This window comes from Lygodium microphyllum, chromosome 18 (assembly GCF_053477565.2).
Source record: "Lygodium microphyllum isolate KBCC chromosome 18, Lygodium_microphyllum_v1.1.10, whole genome shotgun sequence".
Classification (NCBI taxonomy): Eukaryota; Viridiplantae; Streptophyta; class Polypodiopsida; order Schizaeales; family Lygodiaceae; genus Lygodium; species Lygodium microphyllum.
In genome coordinates, this window is record NC_141152.1 from 56,299,894 (window position 1) to 56,322,521 (window position 22,628).

Sequence of the window (22,628 nt, forward strand, 5' to 3'; positions counted from 1 at the left end):
ATTTTTCCCTAGATAATAAAGTAGCAAGTGTTATAGAACTATTGTACATATACATGCAATCTATAAGGACAAACATCAAGACATTGGGGCTTCAAGTCAAAATACGCCAATTATGCCCATTTTTTAGATTCGTTTAATCTTATATAATGTGAGATCTAGTTGGCTACTAAGATATATTTTGGCTACAATTGTGGCTTGCCACTAATAATGGAGATTGACTAAGCATAACAACTCAAAGTCCACTATAGCATACATCAAGAAGGTTAATAAAAATTTGACATATGAACCAATGTTACACAAATGAAAGGGCTCATGTTGACCCAATTACAAGCAACAAAACCACCTATGACAAGGAAATAAAGGTGGTATCCCATAGATATAACAATTAGGAGAGCAAAGATCAAATGGATTCCTATAAGCTGACTAGATCCTCAAGGTTTGCAAAAGCTTGGGTGGATGGCATGATTCCCTTAGATTGAAATGCTATGAGCAATTCGTGCAAAGGAAATGTTCCTACAAGATGCTTGATGTGATAAAGATCTTCCACTTCTAGAACTTAGGCTTCTAAACAAGGTTCTCTAGGCCTCCCATGCCACATTGAGCATGGCAGATGCCAAGGAACATTCATTACCAAGAAGCCCATATGCTCCAAATGTTGGAGCACAAACATCAACTATGGGATCCTCCAAGCGGTCTCTTCTAATATGTTGTCATTGCCAACCAAGCCTATATATGTAGCTAAAGAAAGCAGTGCCGCCACAATTGTTGGCCTTGGACCAACACCATTGCTCTAACATCAAGGTTTTGATAGCTACCAAACAATTTTAGACAATCAAGTGCATAGCGTCCTCATGGTTGACAACAATAAATTCTTTTGACCAGCTCTATATTTAGAGAGAAATTTCTTCTGTGTAATCACAATAATTTTCATTCAATCTCTGTTCAGTGAAATCAATGATGAGTTGTAACAATTGCGGCAAAATTATCGACCATAATAAATGAGGCATGTCACAAAGAGAGGACGTAGGTTTTCAGATTTTAGCAATACTTCGCTAAGAGTGACTTGTCTTTTGAAAGAATGATGTAAACAAGAAAATCCTTAGAAATTTTTTGTTAAAACCATAAAATTTCTTTAGGGTAGAAGACTTTTCTTAGAGCAAGAACAAGAAATATATTTTTGTTGAACCTTCAAAGATCCTTCTAATCCCAAAATTGAGGAAGATTTTGGAAATTTCAATCATGCATATTTTTGGGAGGGCATTTTCCCTTCTTACACACTTTCAAGAACGTTTATTCCCAGCTTGGATGAAGCAAACCAGTAATGAGGAGACGACAAAGAATAGAATAGCTATGTAGTTACTTTTATATATATGGCGGTTTGATTCTTTTCCAACAGGAACAAAGAGGTAGCTTGTTCTCCAATGTGTTGAATGATTTACTCAAAGCCTTAACAGCTAGCCATCCTTTGGAAGCTATTCTGGTCTTCAAAATCATCATCTTTACCTCGCACTACAGCTAACACTGAATCTTAATAAGAAAATCTGAAAATCGCCCCGATACCACAGTAAAAACTGTGCACTTCAAATTATAGCAAATAGAGTTCTCCAACAATCAAATACAGTTATCATTTAGATAATCCACCATGTCAAACGTCTAGACTCAGCATTGCTGGTACGAATGGAAGGATTAGGACTTCTTGCAAGTATGGTAAGCCTCCCACGACTTCAATGACTGGCATGAGTTAGCCCTTTTCCATAGTTTCACAAGAAGAAATGTAGGGATGTTAACATTCAAGCTGACGTGAGCGGGTTCAGTCACTTCTGAAGCCTGAAGCAACTCATATAGAATACCAGTTAACACTTTTTTCACTGAGTTGATTGCTTACATTACTGCATACATAAATGACCAGACCACCTTGAACTTTTAAAACTAGGTAAAGAGAACACACCTTGAACAAAAACTTATGGCTTGGCCAGTTGTTCTCCAAGTCCCAACAAGAAGATCACTCTTGAGCATGCTGCAAGCAGGTTTATGATGCACCAGACACATATAGCCTGAATGGCGGTCCACTACAGGTCAAAGACTGAGCTGCATCTGTATGTCTCATCTGAAGAGAGAGCATTTCACTCTTCTGGTGTATAACAGCTGCTCCAAGCAGTGTGTACTCACCTGGAACAAGGAAACAGAGAGCAAAAGTGTGCACTATCTTACCCAAAGGTGGGACTTCCACCTCAACACCACTAAGAGCACCTGCAGTACAAGGAATGTTCTGAGCATGCTACACATGCTTGAGGTCAATGATTAACACATCTTGTCACAAGAATGAATATGGATAAGAAATTTTGAGGCCCAGCTACTCACAACCACAAGTACAACAGTCAACCTTGATGCTAGAAAAATCTAACATGCATTTCTCCAGAAACTTCACCACCCGTACACAACAACACTGTGGACTTTTGATTGACTAGGTTTTCTAGTAAACATTGGAGTGTCACAAGGTATTATCCATTCAATAATATTACAAACTTTGAATTGGTTGCTTTAAGTTTCAACAATGAACATGACGACAAGTTGAGACAAAACGTAAATCCAACACTCCAGTCTCACAAGTGATTTCCAAGTTCCAATTTCATTTGTAAAGTTAATTGTCATGCCATAGGCATCTCATGCATACCTTGAAGCATATGCAAGTTAGAACGACGACAGGATAGTCGTTCTAACTACTTAGCGCTAAGCTTGTTATGGATTTTGGTATATATGAGAGATTCAAAAATAGGCTAACCAATTTCTCTTACACACTCCAAATGAGCAATCTTATGCAAGTTAGAAAATTCGCTTGTTAAAAGTGAAAATAATAAATGGCTAAATTGAAAATCTTCACAACTAAATTAAATTTGAATTACCCAAGCAAGCTCTTTTAGAGCCACGTTTTGCGCATTGTGTAATTGATACCCAAATGACCCCTACCACAAAAGAGGCTTCACCAAAGAGGCACTTTTCCAACACACCACGCTAGCAAAGACTATTCTTCTTTGGTCTCCATAATTCATCAGCTCCTAAAGGGATCTATGTAAATCTTCTTCCAAAACCTTCAAAAGATAAGTATCTCTATCCGAGGCTAGTTTCTAGTCCACGAAGAGCAAGGGGTTCTTATGAGCGAAATTCAAAATTACTGCAAGGCCATGGATGTGTGGCCCCTAGTTAGCCACTTCGGATGGACGGATTGACTCGTCCGATCCGTCTCATCCAATACAACATGTCCGATGGCGTTTGATGGCGTTCAATGGAAACTATCTGATTGCTTTAAAGTGCCGTCCAGATAACACATCTCATAGCATTCGATAGCGTCCAATAGAAACTATCTGACTACTTTAAAATGCTTGTTTGTGACCATTTGAGATTACTTTTGGGGTAGTTATACTATTCTCAAAATCTCTCTTCTCAAGCTCTCTACCTCCACTCCCTCAAGCTTTCCTTTGCCCTATCTCCGCCCTACCTCCACTCTCAAGCTCTCCATCCTCTCTATCATCAAGCTCTTAATATGCAAACTCCTGGTATAAAGTCTCTCAATGTTTAAAGTGTACTATAAGTCCCCATACTAAGTATAGATATTAAAATTATATTTACAAAAAAAAATTCTCAAATGTAGGTCCAAGATTTATTAGTCGCCATCAAATGTGACAACCTTGAATAGGCCTCTATCCACTTCCACATCATCTCAACAAGGTAAAGTATGTCATCCCGCCCCAACATATCGATGATTTTACTAATTAAGGAAACATGCAAGAGGCATAAAAATTAGTGAGCTTTATTATTTAATAAAGACTGAATGTAAATTAAAAACATCTAATTACATCTTTCTACCATGGAACCTCGACATCGATCATAGTGCAAGCCTTTATCTCCTTGATGGCCTCATGAAATGAGTGATAAGCCCCATGGTGGAAACCTCCATCCATCATGCGAAGAACCCTACACAAGGATGTGATCACAATGACCAAGGCTAGCACATCCATCCAAACTAACTCTCTTAGTGGCTTTGCCCTCCTCCATGGTCACAAGCAGCTCCTCATCCATCCATGCCTTAAACTCCTCCGACACCTTGCACTTTTCTATTTTCCTTGGCACATCATAAAGTCACTAAAGGAGCACCCATGCAATGGCAACATGAGTTTTGGAAGACTAGTTTAACTCAACATCACTATACATCCAAAAGATTGCAAGGACTTTTAACGTTTTAGTAATCAAGTTAACAATTCATTTGCATTTTCCACTATCTTTTGCACCCACTCCAATTTGCCTATATCCTCCATTAGGTCAACGCAATGGGGGGGACAAGGTCCAGACACAACAGAGGAAAATTTAGCATTACTTGCACCAACCTACACATACATGTAACATAGCATATGTCTTAGTTCTTAAAAAATAGAGCTAGAGATAAGAGGCTAGAGATAGAGATGGGGATACTTTGTAGAGAAAGACTCTACCAATAGAGAGAAGAAAAGTAGAAATGAGAAATGATATATTGAGATCCGCAAAAGGCCAAAGTCACCTATGAGAGCATGAGTTAGTTAGGAAGTCTAGAAGCTCAAGCTACCCGTCACATCGCAAGCTCCCCCCCCCCCCCCCCCCCCCCGCTCCGTCTGATCGTGCCCGCCCCCCCAGTTCCGTTGATCGCGCTCGCCCCCAGATCATTCGCACCTCCCCCCCCCCGGCCTGTCTGGCTCGCCGTTTCGTGACTGTCCCCCCCCCCCCCCCCCCTCGGGCCCCAACAGCTCACTACCCCCCCTCCCCCTTGCGTCTGCCCTATTGTTCCCCCCATTCCCCCCCCCCCCCCGGCACCAGGCCACCCTCTGCTCCAGACTCCCCTCCCCCTCGATGCGCTGCTTCCGTCCGCCATCTCGGCTCTGTCCGTGGCATACAACGCCTCCCTCCCTTCTACTGCCAAAAACAGCAGCTTCTCCCCCCCCCCCCCCCCACCCCCCAGCTGCTCCCTCTATCTACAGCAACTCCCTCCCCCCCTCAAATAGCATAGCGACATGATTGGTAGTTCTCTCAGAAGGGACACGCAATGGAAACCTATGGTCAGACGCCGGTGCACTCAGTGAGTACCCCCCAATCAAACACCTTGCGCGTCGTCCTCTCCGAGAAGCAGCTCTTAGCTGTCCGAGCTAAGGAGCTGGAGCTAAAGGAAACAGCAATTTATGGTCACCTAGCAGGACATTCCCCAGCCAAGACCCAGCTTCGGGACTAACTTCACTCCATGCTGTGCATCGGCACAGCGCAGATCGTGGAGGCAGTCCTAATGGGCCAAGGGATCTTCATGGTCCAGCTCAATTCGGTAGACGCAGCTTGCAAGTTACTTGCCAGTTCACCATATGCGTCCACGAAGGGGATCATATACATGGTCCCTTGGTACAGTGGCTTTACTGTGGAGGTATTTCCACTCCACAACAGGTTTCTTCGGCACCCGGTCACCCTTCTTTTCCCCCGCCTGACGATAGAGTATTGCCAGTTGGTGGAAGACTTTGAATGGCTCTTCGGCACTATCCTTCCTACGTCTTTCGCAGATGCAGTGACAGCAAGCAGGAGTCCCAAAGGTACGGGTGGCAGTGAAAGAGGTCAAGAATATCCCACAGCTCCTAGAGATTGAGACGGATGGACACTCCTTTAGGCAGCAGGTCATTGTGACTCGGCAACCAGGGCAGTGCCTGCCCTACCAGGACTTTGGGTATCAGGCAATAGTTTGTACGCATTTCTCAGCCAAGGCAGCTCCGCCAATAGGCCCGCAGGTGGACGCTGACGGCTTCACACGAGTCTAGAGACGACAGAGAGGGACACGGCAAGGGGAACGCAGCCAGCTTCTTAGACCCAGCCTCGACAACAAGGAGCAGGTGGGCGAGCAACGCCCCCTCCACAGAGCACTCCACAACCCCCCTGCCCGTTCCACCAGGCAAGACCACAACCCCCCATATCCACCACTCGCGCCACAAACTACCTCACCTAAGATCCCACAGCCCCTACACCCAAACCCCCCTCCCCCCACTCACCCCAGCCCACAACCCCCCCCCAAGGCCACCATCCCCCCCCCCCCCCCCACACCCGCCATGCACCTCCGTCTATCCCACCATCCCTCGATCCTCTTCCCCCCCACAACCTCCCCTACCGATCACCCCCCCGGATCCGCACCCAGTTCAGGTGATCCACCCCAGATCTACCCCCCCTTTTCCCATAGGAGGTGATGAGCCACACACGCCTACATCCTCCTCGCACCAGCAATCTTCCCCCTTCCATACAGCCACCAGCTCATCCGCCCCTACCGCCCGTCATACTTTCCCGAGACAGGCACAGATGTTGCCACAGGAGTTTTTCCGCAATGGCCCATGGTCCTACTTGAGAGTTGCAGAGCGCGGAGAGTTTCCACTACCTCTAGAGGTGGGGATCTCCATGGTTCGTAAGTCAAGGAGGGGCAAGGTCCATCTACTAGCACCACCGGATGGACCAAACTACGCCTTTTTTCTCCAGTCCTCTCACTCAAGGGAGTGAATGACTACACACATAGAGGAGTTAAAGAGTCAAGTGCCGGACCACATCTCCCAGTGGATGGGGGAAGAAGGACTAATATTGTTTGCACAGCAGTGGCTTGGTTGCATGATGGACATTAAATGGTGGGCTCGTGCCGAGGTCCCACACTTGAGCATTATCTTTCGAGCCCCTCCACAATGGAGAGCCCTGAGGAATGTGATCGAGTGGCCCTTGGCACAAGCGGCCAGTTTCTACCAATGTACAGAGTCACAACTCTCAGCATAGCTGATAGATGCATTGATAGTACCACTTGGAGCATCTATTACCCCTTTGGTCCGGCCGAGGGCCACCATGGGGGACTGGAGTTCGCCATCCAGACCGGCGGCAAAGCGTACATGTATACCTCATAGTTTCTCCTCCTCATCAGCAGCCTCCACATCGAACAGATGCCTATTCGGTCAATCACAGGTTTCCCCATGAGCTTACACCTTGCATCCTGGAATATGAATAGTCTCCACTACAGTAGGGCACGTGATTCTAGGAAATTGATTGTTCGGCAAGAGCTGTAGCATGCCCTTGCCGGACAGATTGGCATCTTACTTCTATAGGAGCAGAAGCTCACCCCCACCCAGGCCCAGCGGGTAGAACAGGTACTTCCGGGCAGCTCGCACACTTAGTGGAAGCACGCCATAGGTACCCATGGCAAGAGTAGAGGCGTATGCACTTCTATTGGCCCGAGTCTCACTGCCTATGTACGAGACCACGCGACGATAGTGGCAGGGAGGGTTCTATGGATCTGATTGGATATTGGGGACTCGTGCCTTGGAGTCCTCAATGTCTATGCCCCTACGGAGGTTAGGACACGCAGCAGGTTTTGGATGGAGATCACGGATGGACTCCGAGATGTGGACTCTTGGATCGTTGGAGGTGACTTCAACAACCTAGAGGCTTTGGAGGATCAGCAAGGCAGAGGCAAAAACTACCACGGCATGGCTGGGGAGGAGCACGAGGCACGGGAGGTCTTTCTACTGGCATTTTCCCGGATTGATAAGGACTGTAGCCATCTGTCACGAAAGTTACCGCGTGAACGTAAGTCATGGGCCACAAGTCGAATTTAACCAAACCCATTTAAAACTTGGCAAGCAAGACAAATCACAAAGCTTTAAGCTTTAAAGCTTATGAAAATAAAGAAGGAGAAGAAGACATCGACGAACAAGTCGTGCCTCCCTCCCCCCCTCCCTTTCTTATTGAAAAACAAACGGCGCCTTACCCCCTCTCCTTCCAATTTTGAAATTCCTGTTTCTGGATGAAAAAGCTTGAATTTTCCTTCTGTAATTCATCAGTTAACTCAAGCAATCTCCCCCTCTTCTCAGTTCGACGAGAGGCTTGGATTGAAGCAAGATTATCCGAGAGCCATGCGAATTAGTCATGGCATCTCTGGCAACCTCTCTAGACTACAAAGATCAAATTTCCAACACCAGATTGCATCTTGAAAGCTTCTAGATTGCTGATTTGCCAAGATACCCTCCATAAAGAGCTCTTCTTCTTGGCCACAACCTTTTTCTTTAATTTCACTATAAATACGAGGCATGAGAACCCATTAGGAGGCAACCTGAGCAAAAGAGGACAGGCCCTTCTCAGAAGTATAGAGCAAGAGGAAGTGGGGCAGGAGAAGCGCGAGGACGAGAACCCTCATCATGAAGACAAGGAGGATATTCTGCGAACTCTTAGAATCAAATTCTCCATCCCTTCTATCCTACTTCCCTATGGAATCAAAACTCTTCTCGATTTTTCTAAATTCTTGTGATTGCCTTTCCCCATCAATCAAATTTCCGTCAATCCAATTACCCCTAAGCTCCTTCACCAAAATCCCCTTTTCAATCTTACGATTAAAGACTATGGCCCCGAAGAAGAAAGTTACGAAGGTCGCGGAGACAAGAGCTGCCAATAACGTTGTGGACACAATCACTACAAACAGAATGATGAGTACTAGGGTTACAAACGAAGCTGCGAATACCACGTCATGGATACCTAGATACTATATTTTCATAATAAAGGCAGCTAGCTAACTACCATCCCATGAAATGCAACAAAATCTGCATAAGATTTTATTCAATTCCTGCATATAATCTTTTAAAGAAATTTTAAACCGCACCTGTGTAGCTTCGTTTTCTTGGAGGCTCAATGTCTTCTGGACTTAGATCAGGGCAGTCTGCTTGGATGTGTCCTAGCTCATTACAATGGAAGCATTGACGGTAGGGACATCTCCTACGGATGTGCTCTATCTCTCCGCACGTATGGCATCTCTTATCCTGATCTCCATAGTCATCTTTGCTACAATTGCCCGATTTAAGTTCTTGGACGACTAGATTCGCTCGGAGTAATGCATCTTGCAAATCCGTTGGACACATTGCTTCAAGACGGTAGTTCAGAGGAGTGTTCAAGCCATGGCAAAACTTGGATACTTATTGTGCAATATCCATAGGTGGCACATATTTTAGTGGGATTACAAACTTTGAGTAGTAAGCTTCCAGGGTTAATTCCAGCTACTTGAGCTTGAAGAATTCATTCATCTTCAAGGTCTAGTAGGTTGGCGGAAGGTATTGTCCGTGTACAGCATCTTTCAACTGAGTCCACGTAACAGCAGCTTCAGAAATACCTTGATCTTTGCACCATTGCTTCCACCATAACCGAGCCTGGCCAACTAACTTCAGTTTTCCAATCATTGCTTGATTCATGGAGGCAGTTCCCGAAGCAGAGAAATAGTCATCCATTGTCTCAATCCATATCTCTACTTCTGCTGCGACGTCTAACCCTTCTCAATCAAACTCGGATGCCCTAATTTGCTTGAGAAGAAATTTCTTCTCTTACATGTCAGCATTCGTGGGTGCAGAAGGTATCTGACAATCAAGCCATACCACTCACGTTATTTCTGTTTAGGATATGTCTATAAACCAAACATTAATCAATCATATATCATCATGAAGTTTTGCTCTGATACCAACTGTAACGTGTCTGCTTGTCCACTTGTGGAACACGTCTTAGTAGCCCATCGGGAAGGGAGTCTAGAAAGCGCCACCTAGCACTCGCAAGGAATGTCACAGGGTTTGCGATCTAAGTTTTCCCGAGTCTGCCCCGAAGTGGAAGTATCCAGCCGTTCCCACTTAGGACCGACCTGAAGTCAGGGTTTCTTTCCTATCAGCCAAGTCTCTAGGAAGTAGCTAGCGTCGAGCTCCAGATGAACCACTTTGCGTAGAAACAATAGAGTTAAAGCGGATTTATGATGCACTTGGTTCATGGAGAATGGGAAACAAGAGGGATGCGAAGCTCAACCTCTCTACCCATAAGGCATAGTCCCATTCCGCTCCCCTAAAACAACATAAATCAGGATTCTAACTCTACTGACTCTAGGTCTTCACAGTTTCGTTATTACGTCTTTTGAGAAAAGTTCCCAGCTAACCCGGACCACCCTTCCATAGGACGGACCCAAGTCACATCCACCGCACTTTCCTCGATAGCTTTAGTTGTCTAATTAAGTCCTACCACATTTATGTGCGACATTTAAAATTAGCTTCATTAATTAAGCCTTTTAGGGTATAGTTCGTTCACGTAATTTACAACACATGCACAAAAACAAAACAAGCAGTCCTTTTATCAAACAAGTTACTTAACTTATCTTTAAGTTAATCTTTGTCTCTTGCCCATACAGGAGAATTATGTATCCCTTCTGTCCAACAGAAGTACCCAATCCAAATCACATGGCACCGAAATTTCCATCCTTTATCTAGAATAGGATCTTCCAACGTCCCAAACATTGGGCTCACGGGGATCTCCAACTCCATTCTAGACAGGTAAGGGATGTCCAGAGCTCCACCTGACCCACAAGCGGTCTAGGAGTGAGATGTTATTTCTGTGGTTGGCCTTTTCACCACTCGACCATTGGCCTATGAATCAAGCAGTGCCCTCTCGGAATAATCCACGATGTGATCTTGGAGATGATCCACACATGCAAAATATCATTCCTTAATTAATCCAATTAGAATTCAAGCACAATCAAAGCAATTAGCCCTAATATTATCTTCTAGAAAAACATTTCTTTATTCCCATGGCAACTTGTTATTACAGACCCCTGCCATTCATTTGCCATCAACACAAGCCTTGGAATATTTATCCAAATCACAATGCAACAATCCCTTTATTGAAAGAAAAACATTTAGGGTGTTGTTCAATCAACCAACAAAACTAATTGTATTTTTCCCAAACAATACAATAATAGACGCGACAATAATTCCATCGCATATTGACTCTCCCCCTTGGGGCCAAAGAGTAGAATTTACTTAATATTATTTCCTTTAGCCTAAGGCATATGCTAAAGGTTCCAATACTATACATGACATAAGTCCTATCATTCCAATGTAAATTAATCAATCTAGCAAGAGCATTTATGCATCTTCTCTAAGTGATAATTATCTTTTAGCATTTTTCTACTATGCAACATTTTTTCTTGGCTTTATCTTCCTTTCTCCTAAGGCAAGGAGTCGCATGTCATCGATGTAAAGTTTACATAATCTCTCCCATGTATGTACCGTGTATATGCATTTGCGAACTTTAAACAATATTATCCTCGGTAAAGATTAATCAAAGACTCATCGATGCTTAATACTTTAGTGTCCCATATGTTGCTTATGCTATGCATGGATTCATCACATAGCAACTAGGTGCAATTTAACTCCCTTTGATATAAGCACTTCACAAACTTCATCTTTGAATATTTGAGATGCGATTTATCATTTTCAATGACATATTCTAGCATCACAAGATACGGAGCCTAATGCATCTCTTGCGAGCATTAAAACAAGCATCTATCAATTTGAAAATACATTATTTACGACCGGTATTGCAATTGGATTGATAGTGATGCCTTCACCCGAAGCTCTGTTGCTGGTTATAGGATTGTCATCTGCACGCGACATTCTTCGCTTGGAGGCCATCGTCCGCAAGTAGACTCAAGAGATTAAGAATGTGGAATAGATTCGAGATGGGATAGAGAAAGAGAAGATGGTTAAATCGAGGATCGAGATAGAGGGAAATTGTGCAGCCTCTCAGGGTAACTCCTCTCTCTCTTTTTTTTTCGTAAATCCTCTCTCTCTCTCTCTCTCTCTCTCTCTCTCTCTCTCTCTCTCTCTCTCTCTCTCTCTCTCTCTCTCTCTCTCTCTCTCTCTCTCTCTCTCTCTCTCTCTCTCTCTCTCTCTCTCTCTCTCTCTCTCTCTCCAGAGGCGCAGAGCAACAATTCTACGGAGTAGGAGGCCCCCACAGCTCGGCTCACATAGACAGAGAGCAGTCACTGACTTTTTCACTGATACATGACAGAGTATGGCAGATATCACTACTACTGCCACACAGCCTACACACACCATCATTGGACCTCATCTTCTGTAGGTGTCCCTCTGGATAGAGCAATGGCACTTAGTCGGTCTAGGCGCCCACGTCCACCCGGACGAAGGCCTAGACATCCACCCCACAGACAGATTAAAGCCATCATTGAGCGCCACAGGAGACAGATGCCGAGATCACTGACATGTTTCACTTTTATAGGACACTATTTCAGTCTTTTTCAGTCTTATAGACATGTTTGTCATCTTTTTCTCGTTCCAGATGAGAAACAAACCACCATTGTATATACTACTTTGGTCTCATAGGCCACATTGGCCTTTTAGAGACGTTAATATTCTCTCTCTCTCTCTCTCTCTCTCTCTCTCTCTCTCTCTCTCTCTCTCTCAAGCTCTCTCGCTCTCTCTTGGAGGGGAGTACTCTCTCTCTCCCTCTCTCTTGCAGCCTTTCGAAGTCTCTTTATGCTCCCTTGTGCCTCCCCATGCCTCATATTTATAATGAATTAGAGAGGAGGGGATAAGTCTGAGAACAAGAGTGGAAGGGCTCTTAGCAGACTCTGTGATCTGATGCTCAGATCATAAATCTGATGGTTGCATTGGCTCCAAAAGGGGAGTAAAACCCCAAGACACTTACTAGAACCCCAAGACACTTGGTTAGAAAGCTCTTAGTTCACTCCTTTTCTCTGTTCAATGTATTGTCTACTGCCTATGTACTACGATCGCGGCGCGCGCGATTTTGCAAATCCTCTCTTTATTTTTTTCTTTTTATAAAATCTCCAAACTAACTAAAACATCACTTGCCTTTTCTTTTAAATGACATCCAGTTCTAGAAATCTCCATATCTTTTTTTTAATAATATCTAGAATATCTTAAATAAACTAGTTTTTTCCAAAATCTAATATTTTTGGACCATCCCAAACTATACACATTAATACTAGTGATTAATATAGCTCATAAGTCTCATTCACGTTATAACTTACGTGAAGGGTGGCTACGGTCCTTATCAATCCGAGAAAAATATCGGATTTACAACTCTCGATTTTATCCTTAATTATTAATGTTAATTAGTTTTTACATTAATTAGTCTTTAGTTAGTAACCTTACTAACTTATTAATTGAATAACTAACTTTCAAACTAACCAACTAACTTTTATTGCGTGGAAATATTACATCCTCCTCTCCTTAGAGAAATCGAGATGTCCTCATCTCGAGAGAAACTGGGGAAGACAAACACTAATGGGGCTTTTCAATCTTGAGCATAGATGGAAGGCATCAAGTGCATTGTGAAGACTCCTGTGTGGGTGGGTGAGTGGGTGGGTGGGTGGGTGTGTGTGTGTGTAAAGCGGCTTCCCCAATGGTAAACCATTTGTTTTATCAACCAACAGACACACATTCAAATCTCCCTTTTTGTTCCTAAACCAAATGATTGTGCAGATGTAGGAATTGAACTCAAGACCATCTCTCTCTCTCTCTCTCTCTCTCTCTCTCTCTCTCTCTCTCTCTCTCTCTCTCTCGCTTTGTGATTGAGACAGGTAGATACAACGCACACTTTCTCCCCCCGAAGAGCAAGATTTGTCGACTTTATTAGCTTGAGCCAAAGGTAGAGGAGCACTACTTATAGAGATACCCAATGTACTACGAGATCCGAGGATGCTCCCATTGCTTGGTCAGAGAGGGACTCGGGCCACTATCCAGGGTTATGGATTTCCCAAATTAGAGATGTCTCAAGCTCTTCTTGCTAGAGCTACACCGCCAAAGACAACATCTCTTACACACACAGCAACAAAGACATGGAGCCACACACCAATGTGCATTCACAGAGTTCTATAGAGCACCGACTACTCCCTCCACCATGGAGCCCTCCCTCGTCCAACCAATAGCCCCACCACGGGGGACCACCTTAGACAACTCAAGAGAGATGCAAAGCCCGCCACCTACATCTAGCTAGTCCACACCCTCACAAGGGGCATCATCTACAAATACAAAGCATTACTACATCATCACAGGGGAACCCTACCTCACCACTTCAGCCTCTCTATACTAGATAGACCCATGAGAGATATCCTAAGATGAGAGTGCTTCATGAGCAATTTCACATTGTATCGAGCTCAGACATCATTTTATACTCATCGACTATGTATTGATCACTCTTTATTTTCCATTTAGATTGTTATAGCATTAGATGTTAGCTATCTTGGGACATGGGAAATTCCCTGAATTTTAAATGTAACATTTTAGTCTCATAGGCCAATTTGGCCTTTTGTAAACGTTAATATAATTTTCTTCTTTCTCCCTCGTAATAGGTTACTGTATTAATTATGAAAAAAGTACAAGATGCATGATTGCTCTAGGCCACTATGCATAAACTCTCTTTTTCAAAAGGTCAAGTGACTAAAAGAATACAAAAATCATAGTAAAGAAGTAGTAGAGATTGTTGTATGACAAGGGACCAAGTCCTCCCTGAAAAGGAGATCAATGTGATGAATAAGGTCTAGCTGCCAATGTAGAATACCTTTCAACTTGGCAAGGTGTGTTTGCACCCCAAATGCAAAATCAAAAACCATCACATTTCAAGTTGTCCAATTGTGCCAACAACCCCAAAAACATAGGAATGAAAACAAAATGTTCATCTGTGGTTGTGGAGGAGTAGGGTATTTGGGCTGAGCACAGACCCAATCAAAGGGGTGCAGTGTCTTGTCAACCAAATCCCTCCACGAAGAAGACAACAAGGACCACATTTCTCGTGCCAAAGGGCACGAAAGAAAGGTAGCGAAAAGATTCCGCAGTGGTAAGGTAGAATTCAGAAAAAATAGGAACCACTGGAAATGCGGAGTTTTTCAAGTGCCACAACAAGAGGCAACCCACCAACCATGACATGTTAAAGGAAGACTTTACTTTTGTACGGTGTCTAATTGAACCAATCCTCCATGATAGTCATTTTCCACCAATCTTGAGATTTGTGCAAGCCCCAAACAATATTGACCTTATTGACCAACCAATGGTGATCCTTAATCATAAGATGGTACAATTAATTAGCTGAAGTCTTTTCCACATGGAGTCGACATGCAAGATCCCAATCCTACTAGGGACGATTGGAAACAAGGGCAAGGAAGGGCTCATACGGCCTTGAACCTCACCATGAGGATTGCTCCACAACCACTTACTTTCATTCAACTGGTCAACTTACTCTCAGAGGAGGAGCAAACAAGAAGAAACAATGGTGTGGATGTTATAGCTTCTGAGCACGCTTTTATGGCACGACAAAAGGGCAAGGGTAGCCAAGCAAAGAATGCTCTGCAGAGCTCTACGACTTCAGGCACTTCACAGGGTAATAAGAAACAAGGGAACATGCAAGCCAAGAAGGGCAAATGCCATTATTGCAATAAGCCAGGCCACTACATCACAGTGGTGCTTCTAGGCATATCACATCTCGCAGAGAATTGTTTGCTTCTGTTGTTGCAGCCCCAATTGGCAAGTCTGTACAGTGTGCCAACAATGCATCATACCCTGTTAGAGGTATTGGGGAGATTGTGCTCAAAGCCATTGATGGCTCTATTCTCCACATACAGGATGCTTTGTTTGTGCCAAGTATAAAGAAGAACTTGTTATCTATTTCTTCTTTGGCACGATGTGGTTTGCAAGTCACCTTTAATGATGACAAATGCATGGTGCGCAATAAGGAACACATGACTTTGATCTTGACCGGCACTCTATGTCATGGGTTATATGAGTGGGATGCTCTTTCAGTTGATCAGTCAGCCTATTTAGCATCCACTCTTACTCTTACTATATTACTGGCGGAGTTATGACATGCTCACATGGGTGAGCACTTATGCGAGGGATGTATTTTGGGAAAAATGCATCGGTTTTTATTTCCCCGTGATGTTGATTTTAGAGCCATAGCCAAGTTACAATTAGTGCACTCAGATGTATGTGGCCTATGCAGACAAAGTCATTGGGAGGATGTCACTATTTTATGACTTTTATTTATGACTTTACTCACTTCTGCTAGGTCTACTTTTTAGTGAACAAGTCAGAAGAGTATGATGCATTTTTGGCTTTTGTAGCACTTGCTGAGAACCAATCAGGTTGTAGGGTGAAGACTCTCCATTTGGACTGAGGGGGAAAATATATGTCCTCTATGCTTAATTCTTTTTTGAAGCAAAAGAGCATTATTCATCAATTCACTACTGCTTATACTCCACAACAGAATGGGGTTGCAAAATGGAAGAATCGGTCACTCATGGAGATGGCCAAATGTATGTTGAAAGCAAAGAGCTTGCCACACAGTTTTTGGATGAAAGCCATTATGTGTGCTTGCCATGTTTTGAACAGATGCCCCACCAAAGCATTAAATAATATCACGCCTTTTGAGGCTTGGAACAGTCGAAAACCGTTTGTTGGGCACTTTCGTACTTTTAGGTGTCTTGCATATGCACACATTCCCAAGGTACTTAGAAAAAAGTTGGATAACAAGGCTGTCAAATGCATCTTTGTGGGATACAGCAATGAGAGCAAAGGATACAGATTATATGATCCTCTCTCTAAAAAGGTATTTTTACAGTAGGGATGTACTTTTCATGAAAAATCAGAATTATCCCTTGTTGGTTTTGACATATATCAGGCTATCAGTGATGTACTTGAATGGTTGCTGTCCATTTCATTTGGTGATTCAACTGGAGTTTCAGCAAGTAAACCTAATGTTCAGCCAGCTACTCCATTGGATAATGCAGAAAATCAGCCAATTGGCTGATTTGAATATTCAACAAAGTGTTGAATCTGAAATTCAGCAAGAGCTTGTGCATAGTTAGGAGGCAAGACAAATGCCTAGATGGTATTTACAGACTATGAGAGATGGTCATTTGGATGCTCCCATGGCTGGTCCTACTAGAAGGTAAGCTCGTATACATGTACTGCACGTACCATAGAGTTTGTTATGGCAGCAAATATAGTTGATAATGAGGAGCCTGAATGTTTTGAAGATGCACAACATAGTGTGTAGCATTGGATGGCAGCAATGCAGGCTGAGTTTGATTCCATCATTAAGAATCAAACATGGGATTTAGTGTCTTTGCCTATTGGGAAGAAAGCCATTGGAACAAAATGGATCTACAAGCTGAAAAGGAATGCAAATGGATCCATTGACAAATATAAAGCCATGCTTGTAGCCAAGGGCTATGCACAGAAGAAAGGCATTCACTATGGGGAGACATTTGCTCCTACCTCCTACATAACTACCATTAGGTCTATGATTGCTTTGGCTGCCCATTATGAATGGATTGTGCATCAGTTAAATATAAAGATTGCATTCTTAACATAGGGAACTTCATGAAGAAGTATATGTACAGCAGCCCATTCGTTTTGCAATTGAGGGATCCAAACACTTGGTTTGTAAGCTGAAAAAGGGCTTTATATAGCTTGAAACAAGCTCCTAGAGCTTGGTATGCAAAGATTGATGCTTTTTTACTCAGCCAAGGGTTCATAAACAGCTCATCGGAGTCTACTCTTTACGTACGTAAAGAGAAGGGATCCATGCTGATCATTTATCTATATGTTGATGACCTTTTGCTTACAGGGATATTGAGAAATAACAAATGATGTATGCTCCAGGAAGAGATGTCCTGAATCCCATATGCACAATGAGGAGAGTGGAGAAGCTAGAAAGCTATAAAGACATGTACTTGGTTCACTTTTCAATGTAATGCTATTATACTTTGTACTTAGAGTTCGTAACTCTATCCACTCAAGATTGTGTTTATGAGTCCAAGCTAATCTATCTTGGAACCTAATTCACTTGAGTCAAAGTCTGTGTCTAGTCATCAATATTCGTGTCTCTTGCTTACGAGTTCGAGCCTCCATAGCTAAACTATGTTCAAGTTCCTTGTTTATCAACATGGTATCAGAGCCATGGTGAGGTCAGTTTAGCTCTTCTTCCTGCTCCCCCAACTTCTCACAACTCGGCTCCAGCTCAGGACAAGTGTATGAGTTCATATCCTACTTCATTCTCACACATCTCTTCTTGGCCACCATAGCCAACCTGCACCCACTCACATTGGAGCCCCTGGATCTCCCAACACAAGCAATATCTCACTGAGATCTCTTTTGCAAACTTCTTCCCCTGCTCTTGGAGCTTCTCTCTCGCATCTCAATTGCTGACATGGTGCACTATACCTCCAGCATTATGGAAATTCATTGAATCTGTCCAGATTGCGCCTGACAAGCTGTCGTACAGCTGCGCGACCTGCACACGCTGCAATTTGACTCAAGACCATAGGGCTTTTAAAGCCTGGAAAATAAGCCTTCTCTCCATCAAATATTTCGTCAATTGATTGCGTGTATGTACTGCTACAGAGGAAACAACAATCGGGTACAGAATCCCTAATACAAGGCAGCCATAGCTTGTGAAGTTCAAGCTCATCTTACACTTCAATCTCTCACTTTCTTCAACTAATTCAAGTTGCTGCCATTTTGATCTAAGTTCTAGCTCAGTCCACAGCACTCCAAATCAGTAAGGGGAGGAGATCATTGAGCAACATCTAGCTCAACAAGGAGATTCAACATCAATAGTATCTCTTGATACTCAATCAGTGTCTCTTGGCACTTGTGTATTTAGCTCACTCATGAACAAGCCATTCACTGATTTTACCTCAGCTACTCAAAAACATATTTTCAGCACTTGTAATGATTTAAAGCCCTATTGATCAAATCCATTTGTAAGTCTCAATTTCTTTGTAAAAGGATAGACACTGCCTGAGTATTCTCATGGTAAGACCTCCTTCTAAGATGACTGAACTGGAGCAGATAGCAAAGTTTAATGGTGAAGGCTTTCACGCTTGGAAGGAGAAAACCATGTATCATCTCATGAGGAAAGACCTCTGGGATCTCTTTGAAGAAGATGATGCAGAAGATGCTAAAGAGGAAGATGCTGCAGAAGACCAGCCTAAAACAAAGGCATGGAAGAAGATGAACAACAAAGCTCTAGGTATTATTGCATGGGGTCTATCAGAAGATGTATTACACCACATCTCTAGCATCAGGGATGCAAATAAGGCATGGGAAAAGCTTGACAAAATCTTTGGTACACAAGCAAAAAACTCAAAGGTAAAATTACTTATGCAATTTTATAAGTTAGATGTAAAAGACAGCTCATCTATGACTATACACATCAATAAGTTCAAGAGCCTTAAAACTCAGCTAGCAACTCTTAAAAAGACCATTGATGAGGATGAGGCAATAGCAGTCCTACTTGCCAGCGTTAATCATGAACCATATGAGAACCTTGTTTCAACACTAAGCAATGTTCCCAGTCTCTCACTTAAAGATATTGAGCACTCTCTTCTTGATGAAGAGAACAAACAAAAGAACAAGAATGCAAAAGATGGTATTCCATCATCTAGGGAAAATCTCTTATACACCAAAGAAGCTGTTAGACCCAAAGGAAGAGGTCGAGGATTCAACACCGACAACAAAAGTCGGATGACATGTCATTATTGTGATAAGACTGGCCATATAGCCAATGAATGCTTTCACAAGAAAAGAGCACAGCAGATGCAAAATGACTACCACCAAAACCAATTCATGAATGAAAAAAAAGAAAAAGAAGATGCTTCCGCTACCACCACCAACTCTGGCAGATTGTTCTAAGGAATTTGTTTCCATAGTGGATCTCTATGTTTCCCTTAGTGGATTTGCTTTGATCCTTGCCAAAGATGTAAAGTCTTAAGCTTTAACTTGACTAGGCTGCCTATGAGCTAGTCTCCCGGCCCATGTTATCATGTAGGGGGGGCAAAAGCCAACAAGTGTAGGGACTTATCATTTGGGGGGTAGGGGGGGGGGGGAAGGGGGGAGAGATTGAGAAATAACAAATGATATATGCTCCAAGAATAGATGTCTTGAATCCCATATGCATAGTGAGGCGAGTGGAGAAGCTGGAAAGCTATAAAGACATGTACTTGGTTCACTTTTCAATATAATGCTATTGTACTTTATACTTAGAGTCTATAACTCTATCCACTCAAGATTGTGTTTATGAGTCCAAGCTAATCTATCTTGAAACCTAATTCACTTGAGTGAAAGTCTGTGTCTAGTCATCAGTATTCACGTCTCTTGCTTACGAGTTCAAGCCTCCATAGCTAAACTGTATTCAAAATCCATGTTTGTCAACAAGGGACACATGTTGATCAAATTTCAGCATTTAAACAAAATTTGCAGCAAACTTTTGAGTTAGACTTTGGATCTTTGCACTATTACTTGGGCATTCAGTTCATACATGATGCTAGAGGTATCGGTTTATCACACAAGATACATTGGTAAACTTCTTGAGAGGTTTGGCTTACAGGATTGCAAGCCAGTCTGTACACCAATGGAACCTGGACTGAAGCTGTCATTGCATGATGATACTGACTTGTTTGATATACACACATATGCTCCAGCAATTGGATGCCTTATCTACCTATGCAACACTAGGACTGACATATAGTTTGAAGTTTCAGCCCTAAGCAAATATATGCATCAGCTACACATGTCACATTGGCAAGCTATCAAGCGAGTTTTCCATTACTTATAGGGTACTAGATCTCTTGGATTGCTTTATGCCAAGGAGGGGCCACTACTCTTACATGCTTACAGTGATTCTACTTGGGCTGGTGATTATGATTCACGTCACTCCACTAGTGGCAATTGTTTCTTTCTTGGCTCATCTTACATATCTTGGCTTAGCAAGAAATAGTCCACTGTTGCCACATTGTCATATGAAGCTGAATACAAGACAGCTTTCACTGCCACAGTTGAATGTATATGGCTTAGACGCTTGCTAGCTAATCTGGATGTATCTCTCACAGAGCCTACTCCTTTGTTCACTGACAGTCAAGAGTGCCATTGCAGTGGCACGGAACCCAATGTTTCATACACGCACGAAACACATTGAGATCCATTATCACTTTGTCAAAGAGAGGCTACATGCCGGAGATATCAACCTTGTCTATTGTCCTACCACCAGTAATGTGGTAGACATCTTTACCAAAGCTCTTCCTCGTGATAATTTGAAGCATTTCGCAATGCTTTAAATTTAATCTCCTTTGGTGACGGATGACCCTTGTATTTTGATCACTCTTCACTCCAGGGGGGTTTGTTGGGTTTCACTCACGTCTACGCTCACAGAGGAGTATCAATGATCTCAATAGGACACTAGGGCACTTTTTACTCTTCGTACGAGAGGTTTTTTCTCCCAGTTTTATTCTCTTTACTTCATGTGTCTATGTTACATATTTTCACGTACTTAGTGTTGCACACACTTTGGGTGTGAACACCATCTTACAACCCTAAGGTTTAAGGATTGTACCTTGTACTTTCATCTTACACTTTCAATCTATTGTATTGGGTGTCGTGCTTCCACTCTCCACACTGTCTACTCTACTCTCAGCTGAGCTTTGATCCACTCCAACTCTCACACATATGGCAAAGTACTCTAATGGTTGAAAAGTAAAACCAGAGTCCAATGGACGTAGCCAAGACCAAATGTCATGCTTCAAAATGACCATTTCAAAATCATGCCACAAGCGGCTCTTAGGTGCATTCATTACCAAGTGCTTAAAGGTAGATTGCAAATGATAAGTACACATTAAAATCTCCCATCAATACTATTGTTCTACCAAGAGATAAGCAAGCTATCATCTGGTCCCATAGATCCCGTCAACACAAAGAGTCATCTGGTGTATGGAGACATACCAACCATAGTACCTCCCCTTCAAACAGAATTTCAACAACCAAAAAGTAACCATGGATGTCATTCTTAACAAGGACCATCTGAAAATGGAACCCATGGCAATCTACGATTTTGCCAGCTTCACTATGATTTTACACTCAAGAGCATATAACACATCCCAATGATTATCATGTTGAACGTGCCATATATCATGCTGCATGACCAAATGCCACGCACATTTCAAGTGACAAGCCTCATATGTCATGGCAAAAGGATTTCAATGTCGAGGCTGATTTTGCCTCAACCGTACCTTCGTAGTCAACCAATACTATAAATGAGTTTGAAGTCTCTACGCTCCACTTTGGAGGAGGGATCATTTCCTTGTTTTGGAGTGTCTATTGGATATCAACAATCCCAAGGGGTGATCACTTTACCAAGGACGTTTTCGTAGGATGCAGTGATATACTCATAAAGGATTTAAAAATGATTTACTCCAATATATTAGGTATTTGTGCCAGTTTAGTGATTCATAAAACAAACAATACAACAATTTCCTTGACCGATAGTTTTAGGTATGCTTTTGTAGCTCTAGATGTTAACATTGTTAGAGAGATCAGGATCAAAATGACACTACAAAGGGTACCATAATGTGTAAATCTCATCAAGTCAATCATGGTAATTAGATGAAAGTCATGGTAATTATGATTTATGTTTTATTCAAGTATTGTCTTACCTTCCTTTTGGAGACCTAGTCACAATGGATGAAGGTTATTTAACAAACCAAATGGAGTACATTTTTTAAAGTATAGTAAGTGGACATATAGATAACTAATAGTATGTAAAGTGATACATCACATTGCACTTGCATATGTATACATGCATTTGTCACTTAATATGTGGATCTATATATGTATGTAAGCAAAGTAGTGTATGGCGGATGACATGAATGGCTCCCTATGAAATAAAAATAGCTATAGATAGGAATTTCCTACCCTATCCTGGGCCATTCA

At 42.6% G+C, this 22,628-nt stretch overlaps 1 protein-coding gene across 2 annotated transcripts in view; it reads right to left on the bottom strand.

The window, feature by feature from the left end:
• Positions 1–1,337: 1,337 nt before the first annotated feature.
• TRS120 (transport protein TRS120) overlaps positions 1,338–22,628 on the bottom strand; it is a 64,582-nt gene continuing 43,291 nt past the window's right edge. For both annotated transcript variants that reach the window (XM_087698718.1, XM_087698716.1), the window contains 2 exons: positions 1,949–2,250; positions 1,338–1,827 (listed from right to left, as the gene is read on the bottom strand). In XM_087698718.1, coding sequence (XP_087554844.1) covers positions 2,030–2,250 — 221 coding nt within the window. In that variant the 3' untranslated portion in view covers positions 1,338–1,827; positions 1,949–2,029. The remainder of the gene's footprint in view (positions 1,828–1,948; positions 2,251–22,628) is intronic.